The sequence below is a fragment of the Ambystoma mexicanum genome, chromosome 12, assembly GCF_040938575.1.
Source record: "Ambystoma mexicanum isolate Mex_15411 chromosome 12, UKY_AmexF1_1, whole genome shotgun sequence".
Taxonomy (NCBI): Eukaryota; Metazoa; Chordata; class Amphibia; order Caudata; family Ambystomatidae; genus Ambystoma; species Ambystoma mexicanum.
The window spans coordinates 538,068,681-538,095,592 of record NC_090936.1 but is presented as its reverse complement, the minus strand read 5'-3'; the positions used below and the strand labels follow the sequence as shown (position 1 = coordinate 538,095,592).

The 26,912-nt window shown below is 44.2% G+C and overlaps 1 protein-coding gene across 2 annotated transcripts in view; it reads right to left on the bottom strand.

Moving 5' to 3' along the window:
* LOC138512997 (membrane-spanning 4-domains subfamily A member 8-like) overlaps positions 1-26,912 on the bottom strand; it is a 177,404-nt gene that overhangs the window by 67,471 nt on the left and 83,021 nt on the right. For both annotated transcript variants that reach the window (XM_069627712.1, XM_069627713.1), the window contains exons 3-5: positions 14,129-14,248; positions 11,858-11,914; positions 4,931-5,110 (exon numbers count right to left, since the gene is read on the bottom strand). In XM_069627712.1, the coding sequence (XP_069483813.1) occupies positions 4,931-5,110; positions 11,858-11,914; positions 14,129-14,248 (357 nt within the window). The remainder of the gene's footprint in view (positions 1-4,930; positions 5,111-11,857; positions 11,915-14,128; positions 14,249-26,912) is intronic.

Genomic DNA, 26,912 nt, shown 5'->3' with positions numbered 1-26,912 from the left:
ATGATGGCCCATGGATTTGTACAGATAACTGTAATTATTTATTTTCACTAAATTGCCTCTTTAAAAGTTCAACCCAGTGAATGATGCCACAAGAGTTACAAAAACACAACTAGACATCAGCAAACAAAGGGACAGTTTGGAAATATTACTGTTGTCATTTGTTAAATGGCGCAAGGATGCATGTATGGGTAATAATAAATGGGATTATTTATTTCCACTAGATAACCCATTTAAAGGGGCTAACCGGCGTGCAATGTAAAAACAGGCCACACAAAACTAACTAGCCAACACCCAACTAAGTGACATTTTGGAATTCTTATTGTTTCAGGTTGATAAAAATACATGTAAGAAGCATTTGAATAGAGTATTCACAAGATAACCACACAAAGATGCTTTTAGGCACTGCATCACCACACTGCTCAGCACACTCACAGATGAAATACACTTAGAAGTGGTAGGAATCTGGCATCAAGATCCATTTTAAGACCTCATAGCATTGTTAGTAACCCCGGAATGATTCAATCTGGACCCCAGGGCATGATGCTAATCTACCCCGCCCCTCATCAGCCCTGAGTGTAGTCACCCGACCCACCATGGGAGTGACATGGCATTGAGGGAGACAGGATATTGGATACAATCGGGTTGACTGCTGCCAGGCATGTCCCACTCCCAATCCCACTTCCTTCTCTCATGTCTGTCCAATCTAGCTGTCTCATTGCTCGCCAGTCAGTTCACCCACAGACAACAGCTTTTACCCCCTCTGCCTGGCATTAATCCTGCATAACCACTTCTGCTGTGTTAACTTCCCTCCAAGAGAGGTTTCAATAAAGCATCAGTCAGCAGGTTGAAAGACTCATTGTGCTACTGGGATAAGATGTTCTCTTCAGGGATAAGGCATTGTAGCTCCTTTCGTAGAGTTACTGCATGAAGACCTCACGGTTGGGATCACATTTTATTGGGCATTTGTATAGTTCCTTTTTTACCATTGGTACTATGTCAAAGCGCCGTGGGATTAACTCCCTTTGGGCCCATAGTCCAGGTCAGTGGAGAGAGTAGGCTAGTTAATAGTGCTTGGGTACACCCAGTATGTGTGCAGCCAGGACGGTTTATGTAGTGTGTAGCTGCATTCTAAAGCTAGGCATGGTGCAGTGGTTGTGTGAGATCAGTGGAATGCGTGCAGCAAGGCCGCTTTGACTTGGGGGTAGCTACATTGAATCAGTGGTGGAGCTTGTGTATGAGATTATGTGTGCAGCTAGGCCGATATTTCATGGGGAATAGCTGCATTCTAAAGACTTTTGCGGTGCTCATGGAGGTGTATAAGTGTGTGTGCAACTAGGCCGTATTAATCGAGGGGTATAGCTGCATTCTATTGTTTGTTGGTGCGGAGGAGAGAATTAGCATATTGGTATGTGTGAGTATCTGTGCGGATTGGAGTGAGTCGCCTGTTTCTGGTTACATTCCAGTGCCTGTCGAGGTGACCGTATCTCCCTATTTTAGAGGTTCAGAGCTTTAGCTCTCTGAGAGACATTCTCGTTCTAGTGTGGAGTTTGTTCTGTTTACCAAGCTTGAGCGTGCCTTTTCATGCTTGACAGTGTCATCGGCTTTTGAGTTACCCAATTCCAAACCTTTTACTGGGCTAAACGATTGCAGGTCTATGGTTTTCCCTGTGTCTTGTTGAGTCTGAAATTGCTTATTGGATGACACCTTCTCAGTGTGCAATAACATACAGTACTGTTCTATCGGACATACGAGTACATCCTAGATGTGATGACTGGTGCTCAATGAGCACGAAGGTCCAGCATCAGACCAGGCCGTGTTGGTGGTGCTGTGTCTGACTGACATTATTACATGCAGCAGAATTTTGAGTGTTCCTGGTATTGATAACAGGCGACAGACAGTACATCGATGTCGCTTGCACGAGCTTGCCTTGCCGGATTCCTCACATGATTTAAGAGCGTATTCCCTTCAAGGTGAATCAAAGTCAGTCCTATTTCTAATGCTAGAGCTTAAGTGCTAATGGGCTCATTTTTCTGCGTCCTGGTATTTGTTTGCAGCGAGTGGTTAGATATTCTTGTCCTGGTTTATGGTTCAAATTGTGAAATGAGGGCTGAGTGTGCTACAGAGCCACATCTGATAGGAGAGTGTTGTGAGACAAAGAGCTTGCCCTATAAAAGCTTCAGAACATTGGTGATATTGGGGCCCGGGTAAAGGAGTTCAGGACATTAATTCCCAGGCAGATCAGGGTAAGCATCACCTGATCAGAGAGTACATTGCATACCTGGTGGACGACAAGATCAGGCCCAATCATTTTAATTGAACATAAGTGATACTAGGTCCCAGGTTTGTAGTACCTGACGCTTGGCATTGCTTTTTATACAAAAGATCCTTGTTTCCAAGGGTACATGCTCATCACTTGACTTATTAATAAAGTGCCATCTAAGTGATATTTAGCCATAATTTTCACTATCAAAGGCATCCCTAGGTCATCAAATAAGGTCTTTGCTAATATGCTTGCTGGCTGCCATCCCAAGTTGCTTGTTTGAACTGTGTAATGGAAATTCTAGATCTGCTTTTAAACAATTCCCATCTCAAGCTAGTCTAAGAACTCAGTGGGATAAATGCTCACTGCTGAGATCATTGTGTGATCTGAACGTCTCAGGTTTAAATCCTGTTAACATCAACTCAGCCTTTCATCCTTGCGGAGCCATGAAATGTGTGACACTTTCAGTTGGTATATACTAATTTGTACATTAACATGTTTTATGTAAAGTGCTTTGGAAGTGAAATTATAATTAGAGGGTAGAAGCAGATGGTCACCAGTAAGAGAAGGACAGGTGGGGTAAATGAATGTCAAGGGCTGCATAGGGAAGGTAAGACCGTGAGAGGAGCAAGAGATGTGAGTAGCAGAAGTAGAAAGTTGAGACAGGGGAAAAGAGTTGATGACAGGATGAAAGGAGCAGGAGACTTGAGTACAAAATAGATGGAGGTTGAAATCACCTAAAAGAAAGAAGGGGAAATGGAAAGGGAGAACAAGCTGCCGAAAAGATTCAATATCATTAAAGACGGGCATGAGAGGGCCAGGAAATAGGAAAGAAAGACAGTAGGGGTCATTACGAGGTTGGAGGTAGCCATGGTGCTATTAGGGCCATGGCTACCCCCTTGCTGCATACGGGGGATGGGTTCCCTGAATGGGGAATTACCGGGCCATTCCAACCTTGGAGGACACGGTATTTCCCCATTCAGGGAACCCATCCCCATTCCCATTCGAGCCCCCATAGGGCTCAATGGTAATGGGGACCATGCTACTAACGGGCCCTTTAATAATGGGCCCGTTGTTAGCATGCTGGTCCTTTACTGGCTCCCACTAAGGGCGCCTGGTAAAATCACCCGCCCTTAGCGGAACCCGCTAAAGGACCTCGTAATGCGGCGGTAAGGGTTTAACGGCACTGCACCCTTACCAGCGCCATCAATCCCTTACCTCCAACCTCGTAATGACCCCCAGTGAGTTTTAGAGAAAGAAGAAATGGTCAGAAGGGAAGAAGGGTAGGGGTTCCATGAAAAGTGAAAAAGAAGGGCAATACCACCACTGGTGGCTAACAAAAGATATGATCAAACTTGTGGTGCTTATGCTATTTTTATGGTAGACCAAATTGCACTTCATGTTTAATTGAGGTTGAAATTATTGCATACATTTTCTTTTTGTAGATAATTATGCCCATAACTGTTTGGTAAAGGCACATGTAATATGACCAGATGGAATTAAATTAACATAGGTTATTGTTAAACAGGCACGATATACATACAGTCTCGGGAGGATAGCTCAGGGCAACGTGCTGGCTGGCCTTGGAAGCAAAACAACACGGAGCAACACAGGTTTGGTCCGCGCTTAGAAACCTCTAGTTATTAAGCGCGTTATAAATAACCAATCATATCATATCATATCATATCATACATGTTCCCAATACTGAAGAAATTCCAACCTGGTTTATTATTACAAGTAACATTTGGATTCCCTTTAAGAGTTAATGGGCCTCATCACGAGTTGGGCGGTAACCCCGGCGCTATTAGCGCCGGCGTTAATAGCCCTACCGCCAAACCCCCCTGCGCTAATAGCGCCGGATCACAGGTTTGGAGGAACGGGTATTGCCCATTCCCCATTGAGCCCAGCTAAGAGCTGGGGGGAAATCAGCCGAAGCTGTGATTTGGCAGACCCTTAAATACGGCAGTAATAGCACTACCGCGCATTTGAGGGTTACCGCCAAACTCGTGATGAGGCCCAATATGTATTGTGAATTTGAAATGAAAAGCACTGCCTATGTGATAGTGATGCATGTCCCATTGTTTCAGCTGTATTGTTTACATATTTTAAATGTATTTGACTAAATCTTGGTTGAACTAGATACACAAATAATAAAATATAATTGAGTTACATAGGGTAATTAAAATGGCAGTTTTGCACATCTGTCTTGCTTTGCTTTCTGGGGGCTTCTCCCCCGTGTCAGTCCCTGTGGGAGATCTTCTGGGTTGGTGCATGGTGGGAGGGGACATTGGTGAGATCTCCCTTTCATCCGCTTGCTCTCATCAGAGACACCTGCTCTGGTTAAGACCTGCAACCTTCTTAAAACAGATGCTATGTTGCGCATCCAGAGGATGCAGGCGAGTGGAACCTGAAGTTGTTTGCTTATGCCCTCGCATGATGGGATCTCTTATGCTCTCACATGATGGGATCTCTATGCCCCCGCATGATGGGATCTCTTATATCCTCACATGATGGGATCTGTATATGCCTCTGGCGGAGGAACCAAGGGGACTCAGAAAGAAGAGAACATCAAACAGAAATGTAACGACTGATTGACACAAAGAATCACCATCATAATTAGTGAAACATTCCAAATGACATTCCAAATGATACTCGAGAAGAGTGACTCACCAGCAAGCTGTTTGCCAACTTCCTGGAGACATCGTCCTCCCCCTGATGGTGTGGGTTTGACATTCCTCCATTGAGATAGTTGTAGCTTATGGAGCAGATGAGCAGGTCGATTGCATAAAATATGATGCCAATGAAGGCAGCCAGAGCGCTGACTATGTTCATCCCCAGACTGCCCTTAACCTGCATCAGAAGAAGGTGGTGTTACATTGACTTGGCCCTTAACACTCTGTTCTATGTCACCTTCTTACACACCTGGTCATTTTGCTTTGTGCTTAGACTGGGTCACACTATTTTCCCCGTTACACTCTTTCCTAGACTTTCCAGGTTCTCTGTTCCCTCTGCTTCTATCTAGTGAACATTCAAGTTTGACCAGTTACAAATGGGATCACCTGGAACCATATGCAGCAAATGGGTTTTGGGACATTGCCTACAGCTGACAAAAAGTGGGAGTTCCACTGTTAAAATAAAATGACCACCTAATAAACAGGACATAGTAGAGCCTGTTCCAATGAGTGACAAAGACCAACCAGAGTTTAGTTCATAGCAGTAATTCGGTAGTTATTGAAAAACCCATGTCCTAGTACTTGATCAAGTATAACGCATTTCTTGCATGGCCAAATGGAATTTCCAAGAGAGCCTCTCCTTTCTTGGGCTCCCACTGGCCCACTCACTTATCTCTCAGTGGATTCTATTTCTAGGCGTTTCTTGCCCATGCCCAGTATAAGGTTTCCCCTTCTTTCGCAGACTTTCTCTTGCATTCATCCTGTCCTTTCCCAGAACATTTCTCGGTTTTTGGTTTTATCTTCTCACATGAAAACCCTCTATTTATCACCACTGATCTCCATCTTACTTACACTCAGTGTATCTCCTTTACAGGACCGCCTATCCACACACACACCCTGCTGCAGTATCAGCATTGCAGAAGTAGTCCAGAATATTGAATACAGAATTTCAGTAAGTGTGTAATGGAGAGTTTTACCTGGTGGTGTGGCTGTTTGTAGTGCACCTTCAATCCTAGAAAAGCATGCATGGTGCTGTGTGACCTCTTATAATTCATGAGGATAGTGTATGCTGCAGTTAGCATGTCAAATACAAGTGAGAATACATTGACAACACTGGTCACCATCAGGCAGAGGACATGGGCTAATCAAGAGACATGCATTGTCTTCCCTGCATTAGAGGACCATTGAAATCTGAGCTGCTGCAAAGCTCAGTTGCAGCAGTTGGGGACTAGAAGCTGTGCCCACGACCTCTACTTTCCCATATAGGTCAATTGATCTGTAACCCTTGCCATCAAACCTTGTATAATGAAGTCCCCAGCCTAATTCTGGGGGGCATCAAAGTGGTGATTCAAGGGCTGGCTGCCTCCCAGAGCCAGCGGAGGTGTGGGCCAGGGGCCAGTGGGGTGGTATGGTGAGCCTTCCCTGATAACCCTCCCTTTATTCGCAACATGTCGTAGAGAACGATTCACAGGAAAAATGTATGTGGACCCCCGGCAAACTGAAAGAGCCTGATGGCCCCTTTGCCAGACCCAAAGTCTCCTATAACGCAAACAAAACACATCAATTCATCAGCGTGCAGCTTTACACACACAATACTTTAAAACCTCCTATTTCTACTGTTGTAAAAAAAATCGTGCCTTAGAAAATAAATTATTTCATAGGCACAGAGAGATACTCCATGAGCACAGAATGCCCATGTGGGATACAGTATTGCTGGTCCATTGTTTTCATAGCATGTTTATCCGCAAATGATAAAAACTCACTAAGCAATTGTCAACCACCAAAGTGTTCCCTTGCAGAGGATACAAAGTTGCAGATTGATCCGGAGCCTGCATTCGTTTCACATCCAGGAAGGTTAGGGAGATTGTCAAGGGATTTGCTAGAAACAGATTAACACGATGGGGAGCAGGGGTTCTGTGTTCTTCCCAGGCAGTGCTTAGCAGAAACTGAAAGGAGGGTGTGGATTCAAGGGTGGTGACCAAGCCTGATGAAACCTTGGTCTGACCCCTAAATCCCAAAGTAGTTTCAGTTAAACTCGGGAAAAGTTTTCAATCTAAGCCCAAAACTAATTTGAGAAAACACAAGAGGAGCAGCCCAGTGGGATGGACCAGACTCCTGGAAAACCCAAAGACCCCAATCAGTGAGTGTGGCAAAATTGTGTAGAAGAAGGTTGGTGTTTTGACGTGACTGTACAACAGAGAGATGGGAGAGACCGAGGAGCATAGGGGAAGAATAGGCTGGTGAGCAATCACTTGGAGTAGAGATGTAACAATGAGGCAGTAACAGAAAGAGGTGAAGATGTTATTGACGAGGTGGTGGTAACAATGGGAGGGGAAGGTGGTATTGAGGAACATCTGGTAATGGCAGGAGGTAGAAGTGCTTCTGAGGAGGAGGCGATAACATCATGAGGTGGAAGAAGGATTGTGGGAGAGGTGCTAACATCAGGGTGCAGAAGTGGTACTGAGGATGACGTGAAAAGATTAGCAATGGAAGGTAGTGCCAATGGTAGGTAACATCAGGATGTGGAGGTGTTTTCCTGAAGAAAGCAGTTGTGGTGAAAGGCCAGAAGGAGGCATGCCCCTTTGGGGAGGAGCTAGGAGAAAGACATTGGAAGGGGGACATCGATAGTATCCGTCAGGAAAAAAAGGAGGTGGGGTTGACAGAGGGAAACATCTGGTGGAGGAAGAAATGGCTCATTGTAGTGATCCTCAAGAGATAGTGTGAGCAGCCACCTCAACCTAGCCTTTCAGCGTAGGGAGGTTTTATTGGCCTCGTGTGGTCCTTGCCTGGCCCAGAAAGCGGGAGATGGAATGAGAGTGAGACAATGACAGTCCATCAGAGGTAGAGCGGCAGAAGGAAATCAAGTGGAGTGGTCCCACGATCAGCAAAAGAAAAGGGACTTCACTTTGTCTTTGTCTGTGTCTCTCGACGAAGACTCTGAGTGCTTCCCTGCCTGGTTTGAGGACTACTGGCTAGAGTTAGTATTTGGGGACCAGGACCCTGTAAGCCTTCAAAATGATAGTACACTACAAAGGGTTTCAGAACCCTAAAAACCTGCAGTGAGGTAAGGATGATGAACACATATTATCAGCGAGGACACTCAAGACAACTGGGTGGAACTTCCTAAAGTCAAGAGGGTGGCCTATCCGGGTTTGGGGAATCAGACTATCCATACAAATTATTTGTCGAAGGCCCTGTTTCTTGTTTATTTGACCTGTCTTGTGTATTCTAATCTTACAAAATAGTTGCAACTGAAAGTTCGGGTGTTAGATCGTGGCCTTAATATCTTTGCGACATTTTTTATTCACAAAGGACTTTGGTGGAAGCCCATTGCAAACCCTCCTGTTGGTTGGTACTAGGGGCTGTGTATACGAAGATGGGAGTCTTAGCCAGTGCTTTGCCTACTCATCCCAAAGTACAAGGAGAAGTCAACGCTTTGCTCCCTCACCTGTATACTGCATTTCCCACTGAAGTTTACCCAACTGAAGTACAGAATTGCATATACAAGACTGGAAAGTGGGGATTTGCTACCAGACATAAACACTTGGCATTAGCTACTGAAAACATTTGTTTTAGACAAAGGCAAATGAATAAATGTACACTGCAAACGTCCCCACCCATTGGGCATTGAGCAGTATCATGCCTCCTGTCATATTTTTGAGAGTGATTGAATGATATGTGAAGACTTGACTGCTGCATGGGTCGATTGCTGCTCTTTCCCAGTGCTACTCAGCCTTCAGGCCCTCATGGCAATGCTAGGCCATTTTGTGGCAAGTACATCCCGGCCACCCATAGTGCTTTCTGAGTTACTGGCGCCGAGCAATGCCAGCACGCTGCTGCAGATTGTTTGTTGACTCATGGATGGCTGCAATATATGCTCTACAGAATCACGCAGGTGATGCTGCTTTGTATGGGCCTGCAGAGATGAGGTATCAACATTATTTATTTATTTATTTATTTCATTTGTTGACAGCGCCCAAAATGCGTAAGTATCAACATTGCTCTAATACCTTCACCAAGCCGCAAATCAATGTCACCGGCTCCAGGTGGTCAAGGTGGCTGCTCATCATCCTGCAGTGGGACATTCCCGCTGGAAGAGCACAACAAAAGATGGCCGCCACTGGAGGCTGACATGTTGAGGGGCTGTTGGGGTGGAGCGGGCTCACGTGCTCCCAGTCAGCAGGACACACAGGTGCCAGGTGTCCTTGTGGCACATGCTGCAGTGGCGATATTACTGTATCAGACTGACATGCTTTATTTACACCTTTCTCATAAACAGGTGGTGCACAGTGCCAGCCTTAACATTCACAAGGCGGAGGGTAAAAGGAAAGAGTAAAGCAAGGAAAGCTCGGTTTTACTCTTTCAGTTAACACTCTGCATTGGAAAAGTAGGCAGCCTTGATCAATGGATTCCTATGGATTCTGCCTCATCTTGAGCAGTTGCAAAATGTTGCAGATTTCATAGGAATCCATTTGTTTAAGACTTGCATGAAAATCTGATGCAGGTGTAAAACGAAACATACTGACAAGACAGAGGAGGAGATTTTACCTGCACTCTGGCCCCTCCTCTGCATTGGCAGTGCTTGACAATGGGGTAGAGGTAAATCAAGGTGTAAAAGCATCACACCTTGCCTTTACGCCCTAATTTACCGCACCACCCCATTTGAATGACCCTGATAAAATTCATACCCCACCAAACTGGGGTTTGGAGGTGTGGGGAATATATTGGGTCTGCAGTCAGTAAGATAATGCGCCTTGGTATAAAGCGCTATATAAATAAATCAATCAATCAATCAATGAATAATGCACTCCCCTAATTCTGAAAGTTCATCAAGGCTATAAACTGCGGATTAGAATTATGTCTCAAAGTCTGCACGCCCATCACCTGCTGCTGTAGCAGAACTACTGTGATTGAAGGACAGCTGGCCCTTTTGTTGGCTGCTTTCCAGTGCCTGATGCTGGTAGGCTGGTGCTGGTGTTGGATCTAGTAGCTAGCACGACGGGTGTTTGTATACTGCAGCATACAACAATTTGCTGGCTGCATTGTACCGCACAAACATTGTGCCGCATCCCAAACACCAGCAATGCACTTGACACAGATGCCTCATGCAAGGCGGATTGCATCCCACCATGCATGTAACCCGCCACTAAAAAAACCCTCAGCAAACATTGGTGACAGTGGCCAAATGAGGCTAAAGTTAATATGCAATATAGCACTATATTATGAAGTGCCCAGTGCTGAAGTCTCAAACAGGCACTGCTGGGCCAAGCTGTTAAAACACTTCGAGAAATGGAGGATTTAGCAACCTTAGGTAGCAGAATAAGCTGAAAACTGCTATGTGATTTGCAACTGCATTATTAAGTGCTTGGAGCTGAATAAGTCTGGGTGAACTTTCTTAAACTTGATCTGCAGGCACCGGCAAATCCCCTAGTGAGATTTAAGACGATTTGTGGGTTTGTGTAGATTTTCCTTCCAGCCTGAATCTGTCCAAATCTCCATAAACAGCCAGAAATCTTCAAAGAAGTTTGAGAGAAGTTCAAGCAGGTTTGGCTGATTCATTGGAAAACACATACACAGAATAACTTAAAAGTCTCCAGGAAGAGAGAGAAAGATTAGGGGAAAGGCAATGGTCGGATGATCTTGGGTGGGTTGGGGAGTTGTTAAGAGGAAAGGGGCTCTTGTACATATGTGAATGTTACCCGCTTAGGTTAGCAAATTAACCTGTGCAGTGAGACATTTTAATAGATTAATACACCTACTGCAGATATCTATGTGTAACCTGCAGGTCCCAGGTTTCAATCAGGATAAGAAGAACTCAGCCTTTCACCCATTTTACGTTGATCATATTAGCAAAGTTGAATTTGGGAATAAGATTGCATGCCGGACAGAACAGCAGAGTCAGTCACATATCAGGCATTCTTGGGTCTGCATTTCATCATTCAGAGGTCTGTCCATTGTGTATTATTGATTGATTTATAATATTACAATACAGGGAATTCATAATAGACATAGACCTCTGAAAAGCCTATCGGGCTGGATAAGAGTCAATCATGCATTAGGGTTAGATGAAGTTCCATCGTCCGGCTGAGTTTGCTACAAGGAGGTCTAATGAGGTTATTTATTTAATAATACGCAGTTTGCAAGGGTGCAAGCCAATGACCCCTCCAAAATGCCAGTAGGTCTGAAGCAGAGCCAGTCACATGTCAAACAATCCTGATGAAGACTGTGACATTCATTAAAGGAATACCATTTAGTCAGGTAGGAGTGTGATGTTATGAGCTCTGGTCCAGGGAAGAAACATGTTATAAACATCACACTAAGAGGCCTATAGGTACAGGGAGCACCATTTATTTCAGTTTGAATTGTCATAAGCTTAACCCAAATGTGTGACCCCGAATCCCTTAAACGTTTGGCCGAGCCTGAATTACCCAAATACAGTGAAGAAGGGGGTGAATTTCTTTATGCAGGTTCAGTGCTGAAGCATAAAACAGGGTGTTCTCAGTCAGTGCAAGCGTGTCGGCCATCTCCTAATCTAGCACTCTGCACTCATCTGTAGCAGAGTCTGAATGCTGTGAACATCGCTTTGTAAGGCACTGTACCAGTGTATTATTAAGTGAGTGGCACAGAAGTCTCATGCAAACAGTTTCGAGTCACAATCAGCTTTTAACAGATCCCTGGATTTAGGGCAGTAGCCAGAAGATGGAAAACGTATTGGGTTTCTGTTTTTCTGCTCTCATTGATGCAATAAGGCAGCTCTTTCTGGGTTTAGGGTGTACTGCAAATAAGGCACCTATATTTTGACATTTATTTATTTATTTATTTATTTTGGCATTTATAAAATGCGCCGAACCCGGGGACACATGGCACATATTGTTCAACTTACATTCTAGCACTATGAACAGGTCAGAGAAAAGATTATATGTACCAGGCATAGGCGTCCGTTCCTCTCCGCAGCAATGGACAGAGATCCTGAAATAATGAACTTTTAAGAGAGACATTATTGTTTCGCATAACATTCAAGATATTCAATGAAAGCCAACAATGATCACATATCCTGGCTACAATTCTCACACTGTCCATTGTTTGAAATGTAGTTTCTGGATTGACATGTTTTACGATGTCAAAAATAGGAAAAGGGATCTTTTGGAAAGAAATCTCTTGTTTTGTGAGAAACCTCTTTTTGGAAAAGAAACCTCGACACTTGTTTCCCCACTTGATTTTCAGCGGTTCACCAGGAGGGTTGATCTTAAATTTGCATTAGTATTTTATCTCGGTTAAAGTAAAAAAAAAAAAACATGGGAAAGAAAAAGAAAGCAACAAAAATAAAATGTATAGATATGTACCAAAAAGGAGTATCTAAATTTACAGGACGGAGAGTGCACATAAGTGTTGAATAAAATAAATCAGAAACATCCTCACATTAGCTATGTGCACCTTTTAATTGTTTTTTACTTCATTTGTTGTGCTGAAATAATTGGGCATGAAATAAGTCAACAATATCAAGAGCACTGTTAGTCCTTCACATTTCAATCCCAAACACAGCCCAATAAGTCTACACCAAATGTGGAAGCAACAAACACTATGTACACAATCCTCTTACTAGTATCAGTACCATTACGGCTAGAGAGATAGAAAGGCAGATAGGGGAGAACCGGAGCATGATTTTGCAAGTCCAGTCGCTTGAGGCCCCTTTATGATAGCTGTAGATGGCGTTTGCGGTGTGATTATCAAGGGAAGCGATGCCAGGGACTGATGGCACTGTGAAATATGTGCCCTTGCATCAGTTGCTCACTGCCTACTCTTTGGTCTACATCATTTTAAGTACTCGCCCAGACCCTTGGGCATCAGGCGAGGTTACAGACAGCTTGCACAATGCATAAAATGGATGAAGCATATGCTATTGGAGCAATGCTGCTCCGATAATGTTTTCCAAACTGCATTCCTACAGCTTGTCTCTGGCCTTTCTTTATGGTAGAATTTTTTGTTTATGCTCACAAGTGGTGCTTTATCACCACCGAGTGAGGAAGAAATGTTGGTAGGGAGGGGGCAAAGACGGATTATGAAAGCAGAACAACTCAGCTCATCCACTCGAGGCGCATTGTTTAGGCTGTTTAGCTCCATAAGTATTTCCACATAACTTTGGCTCAAAGGTAGCGCTTAAGCTAAGCATCGCAATTCGTTTTTGATTCTTGTTGGCGCTTTAGGCCCAAATGATATTATTAAATGCAGGTAGGATGTTGCATACAAAAGTCAGTGCACAATCCAAGAAACTGTGACTAGAGGCGGGCGCGGGACAGGGAGTCTGGAAAGACAGTGGGGGTGCATCAATGCATCACTCGTCACTCCCAGCAGTGGTTTATTGGCCAATCACGTGCATTCCTAATCTTTCTCTCTGGGACCTGAAAGAAGGCTTGCAGGGCCAGAAGAGGTCCCTCTAGCAAAGCCAACATGGATTCCCAATACTTCCTTCTTTATATTCTATATTATTGTTAAGGATCTCATTTTATGTATGTTGCCTAGAATAATCAAATTTAAATAAAATGAGTTTCTAAATGCTAAATTACTCTGCAAAGTAACTTACTGAGAAATATGGACCAGATTTACCATTCAATTTCAATGGCTCCAAAAGTCACTTGCACAATGCTCTCATTTATGTTCCCAATTTCCATGGATTTTTCCATCCTCTGAAATGTCTTTCATTGCTGCATGTTCTATGGTTTATCTGAAATAAATGGTATCCCGCGGTTTCAACAAAGGAAATTACTTCAAAGTAATTTACTTGCAAGAGATTACTTTGAATTACTTCGAAATATATATATGTAGGCATGGGTTAAAGGGTAAAAAGGAAGGGGCTTAGGGTAGAGGTAATAGTGATGGGGAAGGTAGGGGCACGGGAAGACCCACCAATTCAAAAAACTAAAAACTAAAAATTGAAGTACAATTTCGAAGTAATCACTTCAAAGAAAATCACCTCAAAGTAATTTATTTTGGCAAATTAACATGGAACCGGAATAAACACATTGGCTGATATAACCATACTATCACATGGATGTGATTGACAGTAGATCCAGGTGCCTTTATAGCACTCACACTTCCCCAATATTTGCCATAGTACATCATGGAAAACGAAAAATTGCACCCCCTCACAAGACAGCGTTGATATTTGTAGGCTCTTGCATCTGATAGTCATACTTACGAAGATTCCAACCCAGAACGGTATGCCGATGAGCACCGAGATGGACAATAGGACTCCCATCGAAGTGGCGATAATGATGCCCAGGATCATCTGTATCACGCCAATCAGGATCTGAGCGACCTATCATTGAAACAGCAAACAATTATCAGCACAAAGGATGCCCATGAGGGGCATCACCAGCCTCAGTTCTTTCCTGTGCACCATTAGGTTTTCCATTGAGTTTATAATGGCAAAGCATTTGCCTTTGAATCACTGTTCTAGTCAATTCAAGTCTTTAATAACAATACCTTTAATTTCCTATGGTGAACACTCCAAGCCTATTTGAAGAAAAAGTAAGGTAATAATACCGTACTTAAGACTGGTGCTCTCAGTTGACCTTAAATAAGGTTGCACAGTTGTATATAACTCTTGCGTGAAGTACTTATAATGTCAAACAAATGTATCACCAGACGGTACATGGTTTTCCAAAAGAAATGTTTAATTAACATTTCTTGGTTTAGTGTTTCTTAGTTAGTTCAAATATTGCGAGGCAACTCGAAATAGATAGGTCAATTATTCAAGAAAGCACATATGCCAATGCATTTCGGTCTATGACCATCTTCAGGGCTGTACTGAAGTGAATATAGAATCTAAACAGTGTTAACATAATTCATTTATCGAAAGAAACATAAATGCAATTCATGGTTCGAAAAAAAGTAAAGCACATACCCCAGGTAGATCCAAATCAATGTTGAAAATGCGGGAGGAAGGTAAAGGAAAGTGTGTCAGAATCGCCATATTACTAAGTATTTACAATTATTTACCACCTTTGCATACAGCACCCTGTACCTGCTAAATGCAAGTTGTCCTCTCCTGTGAATGCTCTTGAAGAATGTCTCCAAAGTTCCTGTTGATTACCAGAGGGGAAGTATGTATTACGAAAAAATTTCTGTCGCTATATCCAGATGCATAACTAAGCCGATTAGATCAGTGAGCTCTTACCTGCACAAGTATGACTCGCGCACAGAACCAATCGCGCTCGCTGTGGAAGCGAAAGTAAACCGCACGCGAGCAATGATGCTTTTAAGGGTTGTCATGGGAATGTGGGCGGGGCGTCGAGCAGCAGCGCGTTTGCTGCTGCACATACGCCTCGGGACCCACCGCCCTACGGGAGCGCAGGAGGGCGGGACTGTTGCCATGGCCCTCAGGTGGATGCGTGTTGTACGTTGCTATTGGAAGCTCTAACTGGTATGTATAGGTGTGGACATGTCCTCGGTAATTAATTGTGGTTAGTAAGGTTTCCAAGTGCAATTAACACATACGTGTTCTATAAAGTCAACAAATATTATATTGGTGCTAGCCATGGTCGAAAATCTGATTATGAGGAGTAAATCGCGTGACAAACAAAAACTTCAAAATATTTCAAAATATTTCAAAATATTTCATAATGTACAATCAGTGCATGTCAATAAAAGTACAAGAATACAAAAATTACAAAATCAAGTTCAATCACATGTTTTCAATGTGTCCTCAATAATATCGGAATTTAGTCCATAACGCCTCACCACCGAAGCCAACACATTGGAGAAAAGCCATATTCCTGAACAATCTGTAAACTTGGCCCTATTAGAGGAAACACATATAGTTGATCTCTTTGTTGATTCCCTTAGGTGTAAGGGAACTTAGTCTGTCTATCCAAAATGTTTCCTGTTGATCAATTCTTTTTTGTAGATCCTCATGTTTCTCTCTTCTTTGGACTCTTTCCAGGACTACAAATTTGATCTGTGCCAAATTATGTTGTTTGCTCTGCCAGTGTCTCGCTACTGCGGAACTTGCAGTCTTGTTCCTGATGCAAGATCTATGTTCATTCCACCTGATCTTTGCTGTGCGTTGTGTTTGTCCGATATAGTACAAACCACAAGGACATTTGATTCCATATATAATTCCTGCTGTATCGCATGTGGCATAGCATTTAAGCTTTATTTTTTCTCCAGTGTAGGGATGGTTTATGGTTTGTCCTTTCATGATGTACCCACAGTTGCTGCAGTTCAGGCATGGGAATGTGCCTATGCAGTCTGTACTTTTCTTCTTCTGTGGGGGTCTGTTATGGACTAATCTGTCTTTCAAGTTGGAACTTCTCTGGTAAGCAAATGTGGGAGTTTCTTTAGATAGGTGTTCTACCCTTTTATCACATGTCACAGTGTTCCAATTCTTTTTTATGATTGACTTGATCCAATTGCTTTGACGTGAATACTTGGATACGAAAACTAGTGGGGGTGAGGTATCTTGTTTGCTTATTCTTGGTTTGAGTAGTTCTTCTCTATCCTGTGCAACAGTGCGTATTTCTGCCGATGTAATGTCCTCTTCTGAATAACCTCGTGCAAGAAATTTTTTATCCATTTCTCTGACAGCTATTTCGTATTCACTCTGGTTGCTGACGATCCTTTTTACTCGGAACAATTGACTGTAGGGTAGATTCTTGATGAGACTGGGTTGATGGAAACTCAGTCTCTGTAACAAACTATTTCTATCTGTGCTTTTCCGATAGATTGTTGTTTGGTATTCTGTTTCTGTGACAATGATCTCAACATCTAGAAAATGGATGGATTTGCGTGAATATTCATATGTGAACTGTATCCGTGGGTCTATGTTGTTAATGTAGCCAAAGAATTCTAGCAGGTGTGATTCTGTGCTCTTCCAAATGCCCAAAATGTCATCTATATACCGGATCCAAATAATGAGGTCTTGATTCCATAGATTATTTGTCAGGACATGTTCTGTTTCAAATTTATGCATGAATGAGTTCGCATATGAAGGGGCCATGGTTGCCCCCAGGGCAGTGCCTGCAACTTGTAAATAATATGAGTCTTTGAACTGGAAGTATGAGTTGTTACTGATAAATTCCAAAAGTCCCATGATAAATTCTTTTTGTGCAGCTATTTCTCCTTCTCTCAGGAGCATCCACTCCACTGCTTCTCTGCCCAGGTCATGAGGAATCGATGTATATAGGCTTTTAATATCTACCGTGAAGCAGATGTTGTTGTTGCTGAATGGGATGGTTCTGAGGTGTTGCAAAAAATGAGTAGAATCTTTAATGTAAGTACTTGTTTTTTGAATCAATGGCTGTAAAAAATAATCAATGTATTTACCGAGTGGTTCAAGGATACTGTTGATTCCTGCTACTATAGATCTTCCCGGAGGTTTCTGTATGTCCTTATGTATCTTTGGGAGAGTATAGAAATGTGGTATTTTCGGATGTGTATTAGTCAGAGATTTCTTTGTGTTATGATTAATCCATTTCAGTTCCTCTGCTCTTTCTATAAGTTTATCTAGATTGCACCGGATCTCTTCTGTAGGATCTGAATCAAGTGTCGCATAAGTGTTGATGTCACTGAGCTGTCTATGGGTACATCATGAAAGGACAAACCATAAACCATCCCTACACTGGACAAAAAATAAAGCTTAAATGCTATGCCACATGCGATACAGCAGGAATTATATATGGAATCAAATGTCCTTGTGGTTTGTACTACGTCAGACAAACACAACGCACAGCAAAGATCAGGTGGAATGAACATAGATCCTGCATCAGGAACAAGACTGCAAGTTCCGCAGTAGCGAGACACTGGCAGAGCAAACAACATCATTTGGCACAGATCAAATTTGTAGTCCTGGAAAGAGTCCAAAGAAGAGAGAAACATGAGGATCTACAAAAAAGAATTGATCAACGGGAAACATTTTGGATAGACAGACTAAGTTCCCTTACACCTAAGGGAATCAACAAAGAGATCAACTATATGTGTTTCCTCTAATAGGGCCAAGTTTACAGATTGTTCAGGAATATGGCTTTTCTCCAATGTGTTGGCTTCGGTGGTGAGGCGTTATGGACTAAATTCCGATATTATTGAGGACACATTGAAAACATGTGATTGAACTTGATTTTGTATTTTTGTATTATTGTACTTTTATGGACATGCACTGATTGTACATTCTGAAATATTTTGAGGTTTTTGTTTGTCACGCGATTTACTCCTCATAATCAGATTTTCGACCATGGCTAGCACCAATATAATATTTGTTGACTTTATAGAACACGTATGTGTTAATTGCACTTGGAAACCTTACTAACCACAATTAATTACCGAGGACATGTCCACACCTATACATACCAGTTAGAGCTTCCATTAGCAACGTACAACACGCATCCACCTGAGGGCCATGGTAACAGTCCCGCCCCCCTGCGCTCCCGTAGGGCGGTGGGTCCCGAGGCGTACGTGCAGCGGCAAACGCGCTGCTGCTCGACGCCCTGCCCACTTTCCCATGACAACCCTTAAAAGCATCATTGCTCACGCGCGGTTTACTTTCGCTTCCACAGCGAGCGCGATCGGTTCTGCGCGCGAGTCATACTTGTGCAGGTAAGAGCTCACTGATCTAATCGGCTTAGTTATGCATCTGGATATAGCGACAGAAATAGTAATACATACTTCCCCTCTGGTAATCAACCGGAACTTTGGAGACATTCTTCAAGAGCATTCACAGGAGAGGACAACTTGCATTTAGCAGGTAGAAGGTGCTGTATGCAAAGGTGGTAAATAATTGTAAATACTTAGTAATATGGCGATTCTGACACACTTTCCTTTACCTTCCTCCCGCATTTTCAACATTGATTTGGATCTACCTGGGGTATGTGCTTTACTTTTTTTCGAACCATGAATTGCATTTATGTGTCTTTCGATAAATGAATTATGTTAACACTGTTTAGATTCTATATTCACTTCAGTACAGCCCTGAAGATGGTCATAGACCGAAATGCATTGGCATATGTGCTTTCTTGAATAATTGACCTATCTATTTCGAGTTGCCTTGCAATATTTGAACTAACTAAGAAACACTAAACCAAGAAATGTGAATTAAACATTTCTTTTGGAAAACCATGTACCGTCTGGTGATACATTTGTTTGACATTATAAGTACTTCACGCAAGAGTTGTATACAACTGTGCAACCTTATTTAAGGTCAACTGAGAGTTCCAGTCTTAAGTACGGTATTATTACCTTACTTTTTCTTCAAATCTGTTTAGTGCGATCCGGATGCCATAGGATCTCTTACAGACTGGTAGCTCCAGGTCAAAACATTGATTCAAACAATTTATCCAAACAAACATTACCAATATTAAAGTATCTTATTACCGTGGTGCCCACCCACACATTGGACTTCTGAACACTCCAAGCCTCACCCTCATCTCAAACCCAGCACTGCAAGGAATGGCTCAGAGATTGAACTCTGCAATGTGCCCCACACACTACCCTGACACTGCAACAGAGCCAGCCCAATCATGACAATGTGTTTGTAATGAGATATAGTAGAGTTTGGTGGCACTTTGGCAGTGGATATCAATGATGCCCGTCAATGATGCCACAACCTACAGGAGGATTAATGCAGTACGTGCATTGGATACCTTGCTGAACTAGCCACTGCCAGTCAGAATGGAAGAGAGACCAAAAAGGCTTCCTATAATCCAATTTACCAATAGTATTTTGACCAACTAATGTTTAAAAGCAACAGTCGCACTCACTAGAGTCAGTTTGATACACATAGATTCCCATAGAACGCCAGAGTTCAAGTCAGCTAATTTTAATTCTTAATAAAACAATAACAACTTGCTATTTGCATGCAGAAACCAACTTAAATGTGATTGGGACGATACTGTGGCAATAAGACCTGAGGCGGCAGGCCAATACCGCCCCAGGTAATGCCCCCGGGGCCGTAGTTACAGGCCCGAGCGCAGCGAGGGCCTTAACGAAGCCCCGGGGGCATTACCGTGGGCGGTATTGGCCCGCCACTGAGGGTCTTATTGCCATTAGTACCCCGGCCCATTAGACTGGGGTAAAAAACATTTTTTTTCTGTTTCCTGTTTCGAAACAGAAAAATAAAAAAAAAAGTGAAAAAAATGGCCGCCGGGAAAGGGAAAACGTAGTCCGTTTTCCCGTTCCATGGCGGCCATCGGGAGCGGACACGCTGGGAACAGAAGTGTTTCCAGCGCGTTTGCTCACAAGACAAGAAGAAAAAAGAAGGTAAGTGGCGTTGGGAGGGGAAGGGGAAGGAGGAAGAAAACAAAAAAAAAAACATACCGCGGTCTCCGGCGGGGGATGATGGAAGCCTCCAGCCTTGTGGAGGCTTGGAGCTGGGATGGCCCCGCTCCGAATCTCCACACGGCTGGAGGTTTCCATCGTCCCCAGCCGGAGACCAAGGGATAGAAGGTAAGTGGGGTGGGGAGGGCAGGGAGGAGGGAGGAAAGGGGAAAAAATGTCTTACATGAGTCCCCGGTAGGGGGCGAAGGCAGGCTCCAGCCATGGGGAGGCTCGGAGCGGGGATTGCCCTGTTTTGAGCCTCCTCATTGGCGGAGGGGCTGCCACGCCCCTCGCCGGGAACAGAGTACCCGGTATGCACGGCATACAAGGGAATACCGTGTGGTATGGCTCGCAAAAGAACCAATCACCACGCTGTATTACCGGTGCGCTGCGCGTGCCGGGTACTAATGTGTGTTAATAATTGTCCATTGGGGGGTGTAGGGTTTTATAAGGCAACATTTCCAATAATACCAAGAGAATTACCTTGATGTTTAGGGGGAACAATGGGATGGCGACTACTCAACATATAGAGTGGAAAACATAGAATGCTCAAATGGACAAAAAGAAAATCTAGAAAATACAAAATCTCGCAGACTAATAAGCAGAATTTTAGAATAACAATCCAGAGGCTGCATGATGGGGATAGAGTGTTTAAGTAGGCAGGAATGGGATACTTAGGGGTGGGTTAGGTGAGGGTAATAGTGCATATGCAGGTGACGTTACTCCTTGTTTAAGCAGAAATTCATTTAAAAAAAAGTTAAGAACAGTTAGAGGTAATCTAGGGCATGGGGAAGGCAACACACTGTTTGATTGATTGATTGATTGATTGATTGATTGTTTATTTGTATAGCGCCTATACACAAAGTGTTTCAAAGCGCTTTAAGGAGGGAGGGAACATAGGAGAAAAACAGTACATTCATACAAGTCCCTGAAACAATACAGAATGTGAGAACTAACTATCAAATCATAATAGATAGTACAAGTGCATGTAACAATAAGGGAGAGTTGAGGGAGGAAGGAGGGAAAACAAAACAAGCAGAAGCATTACTATGCCTGACGACAATTGTTGCAGTGCAAGAGTGACAAGAGGAGGGGGAAGGAGGGGAGTTGAGGGGAGAGGAGAGTAGAGGTGAGGAGAGGAACAAAACAAGTGACTATCAGTTGATGGTCGACGACTATTCCACATAGTGCTCGGGAGGGAGAGGGAGGGACAAAAAGGAAGGAAAGAGGGGACAGACAAGCTTGCATCCGGCACCGGCACCCACGAAAGACGTATCACCGGGCCATTCTGACCTCGGCGGACCCGGTAATTCCCTTTGCGCGGGTGCCAGAGCCAGTACGTCCCCATTCCCATTTGAGCCTGCATAGGGCTCAATGGGAATGGGGAGGATGGTAGCCGCGGTACCTTTTTTTAACGGTACTGTTGCTACCATCATGTTCTGCTTGCGGGTGCCGGTACGGCCACCTGGTCAGACCAGGTGGCTGCTAGGGCACCCGCGAGCAGAAGTCCTAGTATGGCGGTACGGCAGCAAGAGTGCCGGTAGCGATACCGGCGCCGTTGTTGCCTTACCACCATACTCCTAATGAGGCCCAATGTCTGGCCCACACCATCGCAATGCATTAAACCCAATACACGTTTGAAAAGACTATTACTACCTATGAAGGCATGTATATAACTGAAAGAAATTAGTTTGGAGTGTGATTAATTAATGTCAATAAGACAAATATTCTAGGAATTTTTATTAGCCTCTGTACTCCTGAGAATGGCAGTCCCTCAGAAACATCACCCTCTGTAATACCTCTCGCGATGAACGGTTTTTCAGATGCAATGCCCTCTGTGCTCTTTCCCATGATTGTGGTTTCTTGGGGGCTTGCGACCAACCACTGTAAACTGCCAGATTAGCAGTTTCTCAAACACATAAACCCATGCACGCCATATCAGGATTGCCAGCATCTCAAAGGTTCTTCATCGACCTCTGTACTGTACTCCTTCACAGGTTTGGCAGCTTCTCTGAAACAACAACCCACGTACCCTTTCTCTGAGCAATCAATTTCTCAGAGGCATAAAACTCTGTACACGACTCAGGATTGGCAGTCTACTGGAGGCATTACATTAATCTCTGGACTATTTCCAGGATTTGAAGTCTGATTCGTCAATGATTTCCAAGCCTGTTGCCTTTCTACAATGATATGAAGCAGTTCGAATGGCTTTCTGGCTTAGTATTGCTATGATATTACAAGCTACTCAAAGAGGCTGCCCCTACTCTTGGCTTTGTTAGCATACAAAAAAGTTACACAGAGATTTCCTTGCCTCTTGGCTTTGTTAGGATTAATCAACGTTTCATGAATGCGTCCCCTGCCTCTTGGCATTCCTGGATGCACAAAGGTTTCACAGAGGTTTCTTCTACCTCAGGTTTGTCAGGATATACACAGGTATCACACAGACTTCCCTTGCCACGTGGTTTTGTCAGGAAAAAAGAAAAGTTTCACAGAAGCTTCCCCTGAATCTTGGCAATGTCGGAATTCACAAAGGTTTCACAAAGGCAGCTCGTGCCTCTTTGCTTTGCCAGAACACACAAAGGCTTCACAGATACTACCCATGACTCTTGGCTTTGTCGAGATGCACAAATGTTTCAAAGAGGCTTCTCCTCCTTCCTGGTTTTGTCAGGCTATGCAAGCCCTTCAGCACCACACCATGAGAGGTTTCTGCCTCCAGCATAGCATCATGAGTTCACTTCCGCTCATGTACTTCCGTGTTGCTGCTCATTCCCCACACACAGCTTCGATGAAGTGTTCACTCCTGTGAGTTCCTGGTCATTCGTCCCTCTATGATGGTACCTGTCAGCTTTTATAGTTGCCATTCTGCTACTGGATTTTTAAGGCTTCAACACCATGTTGCTTGGATTGTTTTTGGTTTCAGTTTTTTGGGTTAAGACTCCTTCCCAGGGATCCTAGCCACTGTTCCCCCATCGCGTGATCTGTTTTGATAAACACACACAACCCTTGGAAGACATTTTGAAACTTCTGTTATGGTATGGTTTCATCTTAGTCTCTACTGCTCAGCTCTTCCTTGCATTCTGGCAGGTTCTGCTCCGCAGGACAAGAATATTGCCAACATGTACGCTCCTGAAACAGGTAGGTTGCACTGCATCTCAGCCCACTCCACACAGTTATTCAACACGCAGCCATGACACCCACTGTCCAATATCATGTGTGAATTACCCTACTATCAAAAGACAAGCGCTACCACACTATACTCTTGGTAAAAAAAAACATATTGATGACGTTGATAGTGATAATTATATTGATCAAAAGGTCAAATCAAGCAAGGGCTTTGAAGCGCATCTACAACTCTTTTAAAATTAATCTGTTCGAACTTGGAACCATCATTGCAGGTTTAACTCTGATTCAAATGGAAACATTGAGGTCTTAAAGAAAACCAGGCAAATAATCTGTGGTTTACTTTGTATCCCATTACTAGATCCATAAGGTTTCCATCTGTCTTTTTCATGCGCAAATGTTTGGCCAGATTCCACAGAGATGTGTAACTCTGCACCCGTTGAAGAATGTTGATGTGGGTGCATACACAAGTGGATTCCCTGCACAGAGTAGGACACACACACTCGATGCAGAGTCCCACCCAAAATGGCACAGATGCACACAAATAAAGAATAGAGAGAGAGATAGTCTCTGGAGGTTTTTACTGATCCATGTCATTTTGCATCAAGGCCAAAATAAGGGTATGAGTAGGCTTCAGCTAACAGGATTGGATGAAAAACCCCAGCAAAATCAAATGAACTTGTAGCAGCAATGAAGCAGAATGGAGCCAACGTTGATAAGCCTCCGGAAGACAGTAGCTGTGGGGAGGTGGGCCATAAGGTGGGCCACAAGGTGGGCCTATCTGGTGCTTACCAAAATCCTACTCTGTGAAACAAGAGGCAGACACTTTCCCACCACCCACTCGTCTCACAGGGAAAAGACTGAGGTTTCAGGAGCAGTTCAGTCACAATCTATGCAGCCTTTAAATGCACAGACAGCCATGCAAAGCAGATGTGTGCAATATTATCTCTCTTTCAGATCTCAGGGTATGATATGTATCGTATTTTCCAACTGGAGGCACCGAAAGCGCCAATGCCCACTATTCCAACAACTCCATTGACCAGTGGCTGTGAACCCCTGATTGTCTTAACCTCTCAGCATTCACATATTCGCAGACCCAGATGGGCTCCTTATACAAATAAGTCCATCCCCACCAAGATGGCAATTCCTGGGATTCTCATTCATGGGATTCTCTGCACCCCCTTTTACCCCGAGGCAGTATCTTCCCCCATCGCTGGCCATTGGGTAGCCCCCCCTTTCATAGGCATCACCGCCCAGCATACCAATTGATCAGGCAAATCCTTCCACCCCACACAAACGTACACCTGCTCTGCCTTCTGCACATCACAACTGTCTAATGCACCATGATACACAGCACTTAGAGGAGAGGTTCCCCTTTGGCAGATTATCTTTTAAAGATAGTTTTGCTTTAGGTAAGTCCTTCACTTCACCTCTAAAGTTATAATTTGCCGATATGGGAAAAACTGAATCGCCATCACTTTTTTCCTCTACTGCAGAACTTCGACTGAGGTCCAATGACAGGCATTGTGTAAGCAAACGATTTGATATGATATGGCATTTATAAGGCGCCTATATAAGTGTTTCAAGGCACGACGAGGCAAGTAAGGGGAAACAGAGGGAAGACAGAGACAGCGATTCTACAAGGCAGGTGACATTGAGATCGCTCAAGTGCAGGGGAGGGGGAAGGGGAAAAGTGCGGGGGGGAAAGGTGAGGGGCAGTGCAGTACATAGGATAACAGTAGAATATACAAAGACAATAAATAATAATAAAACTGCAGCCAACTGGTGGCAAGTGCAAGGGTAAGTGCAGACATCGGATGTCAAGTGGTAGTAGGGGCTGTAGGGATACAGAAACAGTCCCCGAGTGCAAGGGTTGCCAGGGAGGCAGTGCAGGTATGCAACTGGCGGGGAGGGGACCTGGGCTTGAGATCAGAGGGTAGCCAGGTAACCAGTGCAGTTTCAGATTCAGCCAGGAGATCAGCAGGGGAGAGGAGGAGGGAAAGCAGAAGCAAAGAGGAAGGTCTTGAGGCTCTTCCGGAACCGAAGATGGTTCTCCTCAAGTTTCAGAGGGGCAGGGAGGCTGTTCCAGAAGGAGGCCCCAGCAGAGGAACGAGATCTACCACCACCTCGCTGCTTGGAGAAGCGACTAACCCTGAGGGAATTGGAGGCGGATGAACGAAGAGCTTGAGAGGGAAGATATTTAGGAAGAGAGAGTTGAAGGTATTGAGGTATCAGGCCCGAGAAGGCCTTGGGGACAATGCAGAGGGTTTTGAACGTAATCCTCGCAGCCACTAGGAGCCAATGCAGAGATTTCAGTCCTGGAAAGATACGACCCCTGGGCTTGAGGCCAAGGACAAGTCTCGCAGTCCTGTTTTGGATGAGTTGCAGAGGGCAGAGAGTAGAGGCAGGCAGATTTAGAAAGAGGCTGTTGCAGTAGTCCAGCCTAGAGAGAACCAGAGCTCTGGAGACAGTGAGCTTCTGGGGGAAGGAGAAGAAAGGAAGGATACCTCTGAGGAGGAACAGCTGGTAGTGTGACTTCTTAGAGATGTCACAGATGTGAGGAGAGAAGGAAAGTATGAAGTCGAAGATGACCTCAAGATTTTCAGCCTCACAGGTGGGAACAGGAAGAGGGCCAAGAGAGGCTGGCCAGAGAATGTCAGGAAATGAGGGAGTAGGTCTGCCAATGAGGAGAATCTCGGTCTTACTGGCATTAAGGAAGAGATCATTGGTGGCACACCACTCCTGGAGGGCAGAAAGACAGTCAGAGATGAGAGAAGGAGAAGAGTTGGCAGAAGGGAGCCTGAAAATGAGTTGAGTATCATCTACATAGCATTTAAAGTAGGGACAGAGAGCAGCAATGCGGTGGGCAAGAAGTGCCAGCTATTGGTTGAACAGCCGGGGAGAGAGGTTAGACCCCTGGGGAACACTACAGGTAGAGATAGAGATAGAGGAGAGGAAGCACCAAAGTTGGACCTGGGAGGGTCGGTTGGAGAGGAAGGAGGGCAGCCAAGCCAGGGCCTGATCGGTGATACCCAGGTTATCACTCAGACGGTTGAGCAGGATGGCATGGTTGGACCATGTCAAAGGCAGAAGAGAGATCAAGTAAAATGAGGAAACGGGGTGTTGGAATCAAGGTTGGAGAGCAGGTCTTCACGGATATTCAGCAGAGCAGTTTCTGTGCTTCTGGCAGCTCTGAAGCCAGACTGATGGTCATGGAGACAACCAACAGATTCAGAGTGAAGATTAAGCTGGGAGATGGCCAGGTTTTCCAGGTGTTTGCCTAGGAAGGGAGTGATGGAAAAGGAATGGTAGTTAGCCGGGCAGGAAGGGTCAGCAGAGGGTTTCTTAAGAAGAGGTTGCACAAGGGAGTGCTTCAGGGGGAGGGGAAGACTCCAGTGGCAAAGGAGTGGTTGCAGAAATCGTCCAGAGCATGAGCCAGGGTGTCAATGTGGTACTTGATGCTTTTGGAGGAACAGGGTTGAACCTGTTTTGACAAGACTTTCATTTATCGAGTTGTTTGAAGCAAGTTGTTTGAAGCAAGAAACTAAGCGCAT